Source organism: Hemitrygon akajei, chromosome 2 (assembly GCF_048418815.1).
Source record: "Hemitrygon akajei chromosome 2, sHemAka1.3, whole genome shotgun sequence".
NCBI classification, from domain to species: domain Eukaryota; kingdom Metazoa; phylum Chordata; class Chondrichthyes; order Myliobatiformes; family Dasyatidae; genus Hemitrygon; species Hemitrygon akajei.
The window spans coordinates 40,932,379-40,944,669 of record NC_133125.1 but is presented as its reverse complement, the minus strand read 5'-3'; the positions used below and the strand labels follow the sequence as shown (position 1 = coordinate 40,944,669).

General features: G+C 37.7%; 1 protein-coding gene across 2 annotated transcripts in view; it reads right to left on the bottom strand.

Moving 5' to 3' along the window:
* ntrk2a (neurotrophic tyrosine kinase, receptor, type 2a) overlaps window positions 1-12,291 on the bottom strand; it is a 240,500-nt gene that overhangs the window by 148,230 nt on the left and 79,979 nt on the right. For both annotated transcript variants that reach the window (XM_073070915.1, XM_073070924.1), the window contains one exon: window positions 7,885-7,984. In XM_073070915.1, the coding sequence (XP_072927016.1) occupies window positions 7,885-7,984 (100 nt within the window). The remainder of the gene's footprint in view (window positions 1-7,884; window positions 7,985-12,291) is intronic.

Genomic DNA, 12,291 nt, shown 5'->3' with positions numbered 1-12,291 from the left:
TTGCCTACCACATCAAGCACCTCCAGCATCTTCTGAAGTAGAGTCCGTGGGTCTCACATTGCAATTACAGTTTCACAATTACCCAAGAGCCCACAGAACTAGAGTGGCACTAAGTCACCATTGATTCTAAGGGTCTGCTTAAGAGGAAGACTTCTTGAACCAGAATAAGGTGGGGCTCCACAGGTATGGGGAAGAGGCTAGCTTTATCTGTTTTCATGCATCTCTCCCCCTTGGCCAAATAGACTCAAAACCATTACTGCTCATTTCAATGAGGTCAATGAGTGACACAGTTTCATGGCTGATCTGAAGTGGTACGGCAATCAGAAACTTAGGTGAAATGGAACACTAATGTGTTTCGAAATACAGAATGTTTCTGAGCTTAAATCCAGGAGTCACATTTTCTATAATGAAAATATATTGTACATGCTCCAGCTATGATTTTTACTCATATATACTCTGAGTAGTTAGCTGTTATGCTGATGAAGTTAACAGGAACAAAACTGCTAATACAGTCTACTAATACAGTCCTTCACTACCAGTACAACTACTCTAGAGCAAATAAAATCTTATAAAGTCATAAGTTTATAGGACACAGAAATTCATCTCACAAAGATCGTCAACACCAATCTACCCTGTTTCCATTATTCACTTTTTGGAATCCCAATCAACCCTTCTCCCTCATTCTCCTGCCACTCACTTACAATTTACAGTAACTCATTAGTGAGCATATCTTTGGAATGTGGAGGGAAACCTACACTATCTTAGAGAGAAGATGCTAACTCCAAGCAGTCAGCACTGAAGGTCAAGGTCATTGGAACTCTGAGGCAGCAGCAGTAACAATTGCACTGTCCTGCTCTGCAGAAAACAAGAACTTTTCTTTACATCAGTTGCAAAATCAAATAAAGAACACGGAATCAAAAATATTAACTGTAATCTGCAAGCTATTAAACCACATACATGAAACAGAAAGTCCATCTAATTAATGCTCCACCTAGTGGATAAATTGTTATTTGTAGCGCTTTAATTAGATGGACTTCTCTCCTGCAATCATTCACAAGAGATGTGATTGCTTGACCCTATTGCCCTGCTTATATGTTGTACAGTCATGGATATCGTCTACTCTTTATTAAGATATCATTACTGATTACTATTATTACCTGGATTTAAAATCTTGTAAATTAAAAGTATTACAAAATAATCTGCGTGCAATGCATTATTTTAAAACGTATGGACTGTTATGTGGACAGATGTGTCGGTCAATCTGTGCCAACAACAATCCACAAACAACAAGATCTAAATAACTATCAGCTTTGATACTGGTTGAGGTAAAGATGTCAATCAGAATTCCAAAAGGCTCCCATGCATTTCTATAAACAATACCATAGTAGTACTTGAACAATGGTTTTACATCTCATTCACCTATAAACGCCAAGCCTTCTCTCAACCTCAGCATGGACCATGCCCTTACACTCTGGGATAAACTGAAGGGGAAAATCTTGTAACATTGGAATTCGTGCAGTGCCAGATGAGGCTGGACGATGCATGAAAATCAGTCATCTGACCCAGAAATGTAACATATGTCTGAAACAAATACTCTAGCTCTTAAGCGATATTGCTGACGTACAGCTGATCTTGTGAAGAGGAGTGGCTAGAACAATCAGTTAGAACTCAAATATAATTTCAGGCTTTGATCATTATTAGTCAACTGTTCTAGAGGCCTGAATGTCTGTTAATTTGTTTTTTGATGTGCTGCAGCGGCAATGTGGCTATTTGTAAGACCAAGGTTTAGCTCAGTGCTTCTTGACGGATTTTCCTCTATCAATAGAGCACTAGCAAACTCAGGGTGCTCCTTTGGTCAAATCATTGGCTATTTTAAGAGATGGCCAGGCTTCTAAACTGAGACCTGGTATTGCCACTCACAGGAAGTAGCGTGCACTGCCATTATGATGGAATATTTTAACACCTGACTTAATACCACAGTTCTATTAATTTAATACAATGAAAGTAAAGCTGAGTAGTACTTAAACCTGTGTTAAAAAGATAGAACAGGAATCTCCATCCCCAGAAAGAGGCCAGCTGCGATCAGAGTGACCTATTTCAACATGAAATATTAAGTTTGTTACTCTCTCCGCAGCTGATGGCTGATCGGCTGAGAATTTCCAGCATTCTCCATTTTATTCTGACCCACTTTAATAACTGTTCATAATTAATGAATAATATGTATGGTCACCACACTTTAACCACTAAATGAGTGGGACATCATCTTTGGCCGCCCCAGCCGCTGTGATGCTCTGTTCGGCAGGAAGAGAGAGGACAAGAAGCAACAGCTTTAAACTTCCTTTGTGAATCCTGGAAAAGCTATGGGACTGCTCTGGACTTCACCTTCAAACCCACGAAATCGAACTGAGCTGCTCGAACTCCAGTGGGTGGCATCTATGGTGCCTATCTGTGTCCCGTTCAGGTACACAACTGTCTGGTGGTGCAGTATGTCAGTGACACCCAACCATTAAATCCTGCCTCCTCTGCAGGCAGGGTGCCTGGACAGAGAGTTTGGTGAACATTTGCTGCATATGGACTTCCTATTGGGAGTAAAGCTGGGGAAACCTCCTGAGCACAATTAATATGCATACTTAATGCTAAAATCCAATTAGATTAATGACTATTTCTTGTCTCAGCTCTCACAATGTCAGCCACAAAAAATTGTTTAAGCACATGGTCCCAAATATGACATTGGTATTAATCATAATTTAAGCAAAACAATCAGCAACAATAAATAAAATTAAACAGGCATTACTGTTAATCACACTCTGCTTTGTGACTGATTCCTTTTAAAGATTAATATGGATCCAGATTTTCTTCTGGCATTGTACAATTGCACAGTGGTTGCGAAAGGGAGCACTGAACAGAGTGGTAAATGGTCTTGCTGTCGTGGGTACACACATGGTGTGAACAATGTGCCCCGATCATTTGGCAGAATTACTGGGCCACATCAATCAGACTGAATTCAAGGTATTGAGTTGGTGGGAATATATTATGTTCCCGAACCAAGGATTAGTTTTTGATTGTTGAAAGGTGGTTTTATCTCTCGAGCCATCTGAAAGAACACATAGAAAGAGCCTAACAACTGGAACTGCAGCAGTATTTTTTATATTCTATTGTATAACTCAAAGACAACTTGAACAAGAGGAGACCCTGCCTCTTAATTTTTTGCACTGAAATATTACTAAAGGATGTAACATGTAACAGCTAACTTAAAAGCTGTATATCTCTCTGTGATACATGTTAGTAACTCAAAAAAGTGCATAAATATGATTTCTTCAAGCTGCTATGACTAATCAATGAAGAAATGCATAGCCTAAAGATGCTGTATTGCTAGTGTGATGCAGGTGGACAGACATACATAAGCAAAGACATTTCTGACCTTGAAGCTGATTTATTGATTATCTGGCACTCCTCTTAACAGAGAGAAAACTGAAACCAGTGATGCTGAATTATTAACGAAGGCACTTGCAGCCTTTATCATGACACTACACATTCAGCAACTGCATTCACAGGTCTTATCTTCCAATAAGAAACCAAAAGCATAGTTCAGTGAAAATGCCAAATATTGCTTCTCTCTCTCTTCCTCAAGTGTGCATTCACTTGCATGATTTTTTTACAGAAACATTTTTCTTACTTCTTAAGAAAAATTATACTCTTTCTCCAAACTAGTTCCTGTTTCAAGTCATATTTTAAAATAATGTAAGGGAGAAGCGATTATATACAGTATAAGGGACAAAGTTAATACAAATACATTTTGTGGCAACCCATACAAAAGGTGGGACATTGTTGTATTTGGACCATTAGTGAACTAGGAAGTTAGTTGTATGCACGAAGCCACTACTTGATTATTTGAGGAAATGGAAAATAGTGTAACTGAGTAACAGAGTAGCCAAGCCCAAGTGCATCATGCTGATGTTAGTGTCCGAAATGCATTTCCCAGCACAGAAGCCCATTCACTTTGATGAGCTTAAGAAGCATCATGAAAGCAAACATAAATAATTAAGTAAACGTCCTTGGACATTTTTTTAAATTGACTGCCCCAGGGGTAATTTTCCATTAAAGGCCAGGACTGGAATGCAGGCTGAATGGTCTTCTGCACTGCATCATTTTAGATTCTATCGTGGCAATAATCTTCCCTATATGCACTATATTTCAATAAATTACCGTAGCAGTCCTATAGCTGTCAGATATGCAGTGATCATGATGAAGGTAGCCATTGCCTTCACATTTTCAGCGCATGAACCATTCACTCAAATAGTTTTTTTATGGCTTATCTTTTCCAAGGGCATTCAATAGTTATTATTTGCTGAACTGTTTATTTAGACCCATTCCTAACACAATAAGTCAAGTCTTTTTGCTTCAAGTCATTAAGAGTTCATCTGTACATTCAAGGTGAATGCAACGTGGATTCTGCTGAAATCAATACACTGAGACTTCTTTATATAGCTACGATGGAAAAAAAGAGTTTCAGTGTAATAAGATTGTGGTTTACTTCTGAAGCAATTGCTATGTCTGGGTGGTCATGTAAAAATAGAGTTCAATGCAACTTAGTAATCTCATATTACAAGCCTATATTTAGCACTGCCAATAGCCAACAGTTGAAAAAAAAAGCCTTAAAAATGGTCCAAAGAAACTACAAGATTATCTGCATTTGCCTTCATCTCTTAGAGCTCTACAGTTTCCAACTAGATCAAATGAACTTTTATAGATCTTACCCTTTATAGCAGTAACATAGTCCTGACCTACGGTATATTTTACACAGACTGCACAGAAATGGATTTTAAAAGATGGAACAATCTTATTTTGTACTGATGGGGATTGAAATGATAACACTCCCAGTATTCAAAAAGTGTCAAGGTTTTTCTAATGAATAAACCAAAGGGCTTTTGAACTTTGAACGTATAATGTATAATCATTGGATAATTACATTGCCACTGTTAGATTTGAAAATCAGGTCACTGTATTGATAACCATATTTATTTATTTGTACTTTAGTCCATCATTTCTCACTGACTAGCTCAATATCTTGATATTTTTTCACAATTTATCAACTTTTCATGATTATTTTGAGGATTCACAAAAATATTAGGAAGAGAAAAAGAATTGTCTCTCCCTTCCTTTTTGGATTATGTTCAATAGTGCAAAGTCAATAGAGTAGTGATTAAATCAGCAGTGTTGACAGAGCTGCAATCTTTGATCATTATTTAATAAAACCTGATGCAGTCATTGTCTTTAATGTATTAGTGAAACTGCCATTACCACAGAAAGTGTTACTCAATTGAAGCCATGCAAAAACAGTGTTAAGAAGGTGATAGAATCTTGTATAAAGCTAAGTGATTGAAAGATGAGTTATTGATTGGCATAACAATTGGAGGAAGCAGAAATTAATTCAGATGCTTGAGGAAGAGGTAAAAATTGGATGGAGGATTGCCATTTGTTGTCTTTCCAAGAACCTTCAGTAACATAAGTACAAAATCACACAGTTTTATAGCATAATAAAAGATCGTCTCATTGCAACATTGCTAGTTATGAAAGGCCTTTCTAAAAAGCCAATAGAGATCCTGACTACCCTCCATATAGAATAATTTACACCAACCCTTTTGCTATGATCTTAAACTTCTTAAGATAAAGACTTGCAAGCGACTTGTGCACCCACAAAGAAAAGTCCACGGCAGAAGTAAGCAACATGAAAAGGGGATAATCCAGGAGTATGCGTTATTGGGCATTATGACTTCATCCAAGATGATGACCTCTCTGTCATAAGTTATGGCCCAAATGAGGGAAGTTTGAGAGTATGTTAATTATGCTGTCATTTAATTGTCATGAAATCGGTTCTGTCTACATTTTCATCAGCACTCATTCCAACCAACTTAAGCCTATAGAATGAGAAGAAAAAGTGCTTGGGCCAAGTTCAAATGCCCTCTCTGAAGCATTCTAAAACTTGGAGAGTCGCAGTGTTGTATAACTTATTAAAATCATTGCTGTATGTGGCATACAGTACTGTAGAAAGTCTTAGGCACATATATATATAGCTAGGGTGCTTAAGACTTTTGCACAGTACTGTATTTGTTAACGTGGACCGGAAAGCGAGTTTGTAAATCAGGTGGAAGCAAAGGATGTTGGGACTAGAGACGATGGAGCACTGCAGGACGAATGTGGGACAGGTGGAAGAGAAGGAGAGCCAGGGCTGGGGGGGGGGGGGGTGGGGGAGGGAGGATGGCGCAGGTGCAGACACACACAACCCCACAACCCTCAGGCACCAGGTAAGATCATTTGATTCCAAACACTCGGTATACTGATCATTGTAGAATGTCTCTTGATGCTTCCTGCTCCCTCTCCTCCCCTCTCCTTTTCCCTTTTCCCAACCATGACTCTTCTTTCCCTGCCCCCTTCACACTCTCAGTCCACAATAGGATCACGTTTATCACACTCATGTGTGTCATGAAATTGGTTTTCTTGTGCAGCAGCAGTACAGTGCAATACATCAAATTACCACAGTACTGTGCAAAAGTCGTAGGCGCCCTAACTATATACGTGCCTAAGACTGTTGCACAGTACTGTACCTGTATCAGAAATTATGCCAATAAAGAAATCAAGTCATACATCAATTTAATCACATTGGCAATGAATACTGGGTACAAATAACCAAAGAAAATTTACATTTCTACACCACACAGTTGTGGCTAAATTATTGGCTACTTGTGCACATTGCTTATCCCCCAAGTAGCAATCAGATGGAAATTAGCTGACTCTAAATGCACAGTTTAAAAGTCACCAGGTTTAGTGAGAGCTAATTGCATTCATTATAATCCCATCCCACCTGTGAGTCACAGTTATGTTTGGGTTTACACATCTGTTCGCACAGGATGGCATCCAGGATGGGAATGAATGCCAAATCCTTAGGAAGAGTGAGGAATCTCTCAAAGGTACCTCAATTGAACTACCGGTAGTTGTTGGATGCTAGGAAGCCTGGTGAGGCTTCTTCAGAAACAAAGCTAGCTTACCTAATATTAATTAATGCTTACATCATATTTCTTCCTGGGGTATTTTAGACTGAATATACTCCTCTTGCAAAGCAGTTGTCCTTCAAAGTAATAATAAAAAGAAAGAAAAATTGAGCAGAAGGAGCAAAGATTCGATGAAGGAATATCCAGACACCAGGATTGAGTATGGAGAAAAGTTGACTGTGGGAATGTCATAGTACAACTTGTGAAGACAAATGAAGAGTATGATTTGATACATTGTGGGGAGAAAAAAACCCAATGAAAATGGCAAGTACAGTCCTAAGTGCAGGAGCAAAGCAGAGAAAAACAGTCTGTGCTACCTGACACTGGATAGAAAATATATTGATTCTGTTACTTTGATAAGCCAACATACCTCACAATAATCCTAGATTAATCTGCTAATGCTACAAAGTCCAACTGAATTCAGTCATCATTATAACTTTACAGGTATGTGCCCCCAACTTAATTTCTTAATTTAGAATTGGAGAGAGAGGGTTATGATATCTGACTAAAACTCCACTTGCAATGTTACATATCATTCTACTCACTGCCTTTAAATTAAACGATACAGGCAAAGTCACCCATGGTTGCATCTCGTATTTTCTTATGACATCGAATTAGGCTATTCAGCCCACAGCTAATATTTCATGAAATTCAAATCACAGTGAGAATTAGCACTCCGTATTTTTGCAGCTTATTTTTTTCAGATTTTAACCATCTTATCAATTAAGTGATGACTATATGCAGGCTAAAGTAATGCCATCAGCCACCCTCTACCCACCTGGTTAGAATGAAGTTTTATTCAGAAGAATGGAGAAAAAAATTGTAACTTTCTTACCTTTCATTCCAAACTTGGAATGTTTTCCAAACTTCAGAATAATTAACATTAGTATCAATCCAGTGCATGCCAATGCTGCAATCCCAACAACAACGTATACCTAAAACAAATAAAACCCTTTGATATTAGGAGACACAAAATGTTTTTTGTTTAAAATATTTTATACAATATTCTGAAATTATACTATCTTCCAAGAACAAGTATAAACAGTCAATTCTGCTGTTAATGTTTCCCAGTATTATATCTGTTCTCTTTGGAATTAAGCTGAGATGAAGGGAGTGAAAAGAAGCATTCACAGAGGAAAGAAAATGTTTAATACTCTTCTAAAGCTGATTACTTTCTATCTTAGGTTGGCCTGGTTGGAAAACCACAGTTGGTCTTGCTCAGCCCAGATTTAAAACTGAAGACTTCAGGTACTTTGTCATGGGAATGCCATCAAACCTAACCAGAATGTTAAAGATGGACTAGTCCAGCTTTAGCTTTACCTCCTGCTTGAGCAGAGCTGGCAGAACCAAGACAATAAATAATGAACATTTTTGTTTCAACCAAACCAATTCCAAAGCAGTTTTATTTATCATCAAAATATTGTAATTGAATGATGATTTGAAAAGGAAACCTTTTTTCTCATTTTGTGAGTACTTAGAGAGAAAGGAACAAGCAAAAACAGCAGATTCTAGAAATCAAACAGAAATAAACAACAGAAAATACTAGTTAGGCAGCACTTTTGGAAAGAGGAACAAGGTTGACATTTCAGGTCAAAGGTTCCTCACCAGACTGGGAAAGAGAGAAAAAGGTGTAAATTTTAAGCAAAACTATCCAGACAGGCACATTATTTTGGCTTGCTATTGCTCCACCAAATTCATTTCTTCCAATCTTAACTCCTTTCACACCAGTCGAATCCTTTCTCACTCACATCCATGATACCTTTGATCACCCTGAGGGCTATCCACTTCCACTTCCTTTGCTTTTACCACATCTCCAACAAGGATCCACCAGTAGACCAATCGTCCCCTCCCTTCAGTTTCAAGAGGACCATGTCCTTCATGACTCCTGAGCCCACTCTCCCAATCCCACCGCTCACACTCCGTATGGCACTTACCCATGTAACTTTATATGTTACTTTCATTGTGACATTAATGGTATAAATCGCTCTGCTTCCTGCTAAGGCCAGTCAAGTTGTTGATTCAACAATAAACTGATATAGTTTGTTGTCTGGATCCGACATAATATCCTCCCCACCTGATCCGATTTATTGAGTAAGATTTAATTTAGTGGCTAGAATACCTAGATAATAACCTCATTTTTAATACAGCTTCTATGATGTTTTAATATTGAAAGGGCTCCTAATCCTTCAAAAGCTTGTGAATGCTGGGACCATTTCAAGATTAAGATAGATGTCATCAAGGAATATGATCAAAGGCAGCCAATAGAGTTGTGTTGCAAATCAGCCAATATTTAATTGAATGGTTAATCACAGAAAACGTTATCATAAAAATGTGTTTCACAGTTGGCAGCCATATGTCTGTCAAGCCTATATCAGTAAATAACAGAGGTTCCATGTGCAATTCCCTGTTCCTAATATTCCTATGTTATCCCAGTGTTCCACTCTCCAGAACAGCAAACAACTAAAACCAACTTGTCTAAGAAAAAGAATTAAATCAGTAATGATTGAAAAATAATTTATTTCTCACTTATGGGCTGCAGCTTGATTTTTACTACCCCCCTTTCATCTTGTTATTAATTTTTCCTCTTTAAATTATCGCGTCCATTTTCATCTACTTCTTTTATTTCAACCACCTCCAAGATCTCTCACTGCACATGGACAACCCAACAAATTTTCTACCTGTTTTACTTACTAGTACTTTTCCTGTTCAGTAAAACTGAGCTCTGACCATTATCTTTCCTTTTAGTTAGACCTGACGAAGGGTCTCGTCCCGAAACGTCAACAGTGCTTCTCCCTATAGATGCTGCCTGGCCTGCTGTGTTCTACCAGCATTTTGTGTGTGTTGTTCCCTGACCACTAAGTTCATCAGCCTAGCTGCTAACATTGGGCAGCTATAATTAAACTGGGAAAATTAAAAAAACCTATTAATTGTTGTTTATCTATTCTATTCCAAGCATTAAACTTTTACCTAGGCCATTTTTAAAATTATGCTAATCTGAAATATTATTCCCACTATCAGCTTTTAATCATTTTAAGTCTTTGCAACCAAAGTAAATTGTAATGAACTAAACTTCTTTACAACATATGGTAAATATTAAATGGAAGCAAGATGCAAGTATAGATTGCAGATCTCAGTAACATTCAGTGCTCTCCAATGAAATGAATTCATTCTCTCTTCTTCCCCTTCCTGTCAGGCAGCAGATACAAAAGCCTGAAAACATGTATCACGAGGCTTCAAGGACACCGGAAGATGGAAGTGCATGGAATCTACCTCGTTATAACCTTGTACCTTATTGTCTCCCTGCACTGTACTTTCTTTGTGTCTTAGTAAGTGATAACTGGGAGGCAAGTGACATAGTTACTAATGTAAGGTCCCTGCTTCAATCTTTTAATTTTACTATCTTTTACTAGGGATCTACACCTCTTGGTATCAAGTGCCAAATCAAGTGCTGGTCTGCTTCTGGTTACTTGGAGTTTGTACTGGAAATGCAAAGGCTAGTTGATGATACAATTTTACCCTCCCAGTATATGAAGGAGGAAATCAATGAGAGCACAAGAAAATAGGAGCAGGAGGATGTCACCAGTTCCTTCGAGCCTGCCATACCACTAAATATAATCATGGCTGATCAACTTTTCTTGCATGCCATTTCTCCATACCCCACTATTCCCCAATCTTTTAATTATTTATCCACCTCCACTTTAAGAACTCCTAATAATCTAATAATACAACTAAGATAGAAAATTCCGGAAAATTTCAAGGAGAAGAAATCGTCTAAGAGAAGTAAGTTCTACCTCCCCAGTTATAAATGACTGCCCCCTTATCTTGTAGTTATGTTCCTTTGTTCAAGATTTTGTCACAAGTAAAAAAAATCCCAACATTACCTTGCGAAGCACCCTTAAGATCTTACATGTATAAATAAGCTCACTCCTCATTCTTGTAAACTACAAGGAATATGGGCTTCTCTTCTAGGATAACACTCTCATTGAAGGAATCAGCTTGGTGAATCTCATCACTGCCTCTAATGTCTGTATTTAATTTTTTTTAAGAGGACCAATACCATAAACAGTATTCTGGTGTGGACTCACCATCTCCTTGTCCAAATGCAAGAACCTTTTTTATAAACCCCAACCCCTTTACATTGAAAGCCGTTGTATTTTAACTTGTTGGACTTGCCTACTAGCCTTTTGTGATTCATATACTAGAACACCTAGATCGTTCCTTACTCACTTGCACCTATCTCCAGTTGGATGATTATCTACCATTTGTTTCTCTTATTGAAATATAAGAGCTCTCTCTTCCCCATATTAAACACCATTTGCTAGTCTTTTACCTGATCACTGTCCACCTATAATCCCATTGCAAATTCACAGAATTCTATTACAACATGTCTTTCCAACTATCCTCATTAGCTTAAAACACATATTCACCCAATAACTACATCTGATTGCCAGATTTGATAGAGTGGAACAGCTGGCAGAACCTCTGCCTCACAACACCTGACTTCAAGCGCTATCTTTATGGAGTTTGCATGTTCTCCCTTTGAATGCATGATATTCTTATAGACAATCTGGTTTCCTCCCACATCTGAAAGATGTGTAGGTTCATGTATTATAGGTAGGTTGAAGGAATGGAGGACAAAACACAGGATTAATGTAGGATTGGTATGTGGATTGTTGGTGGTTAGCATGGACTCAATGGACCAAAGGGCTTGTTTCCATGCCGTATGACTCTAAAGCTCAATCAGAATCAAGAACTTCTCAAATGGGAACGTTGGGGTGACCTCCTAGATTACTGCTCTCTACTAAGCAGATGTATTACTGACAGTTTTTATGCAGACACTTTCACTAATATTGCCAAGAGAAAATATGGAGATGAATTATTGCTTCATATCAAACTTTGCATTTACTTCTGCTAATCATGTACATAGAAGATGCAATCTTCTTAATTCCTATTAGCCTTGAGACTCTAATCTAATTACATTAGAAATGTTATACAGATGTAGGTTGTTTTTGTTAATGTACTTTTAAGGCAAAATTCCAAATTTGGCTATTTATTACTCTGTCCAGATAGAAAACATGCTTTGGATATTGCCAGGAACCCACAAAGATATCATAGTACTCAATAAAACCATTTCAATTACTTATTACAAAATGTTTCCAGGGGGAATATTAACAAAATATTCCCAGTTCACTGAGGAAATTGAAATTAAATAACATATGCATTTTCAATCTTAAGTACAGTG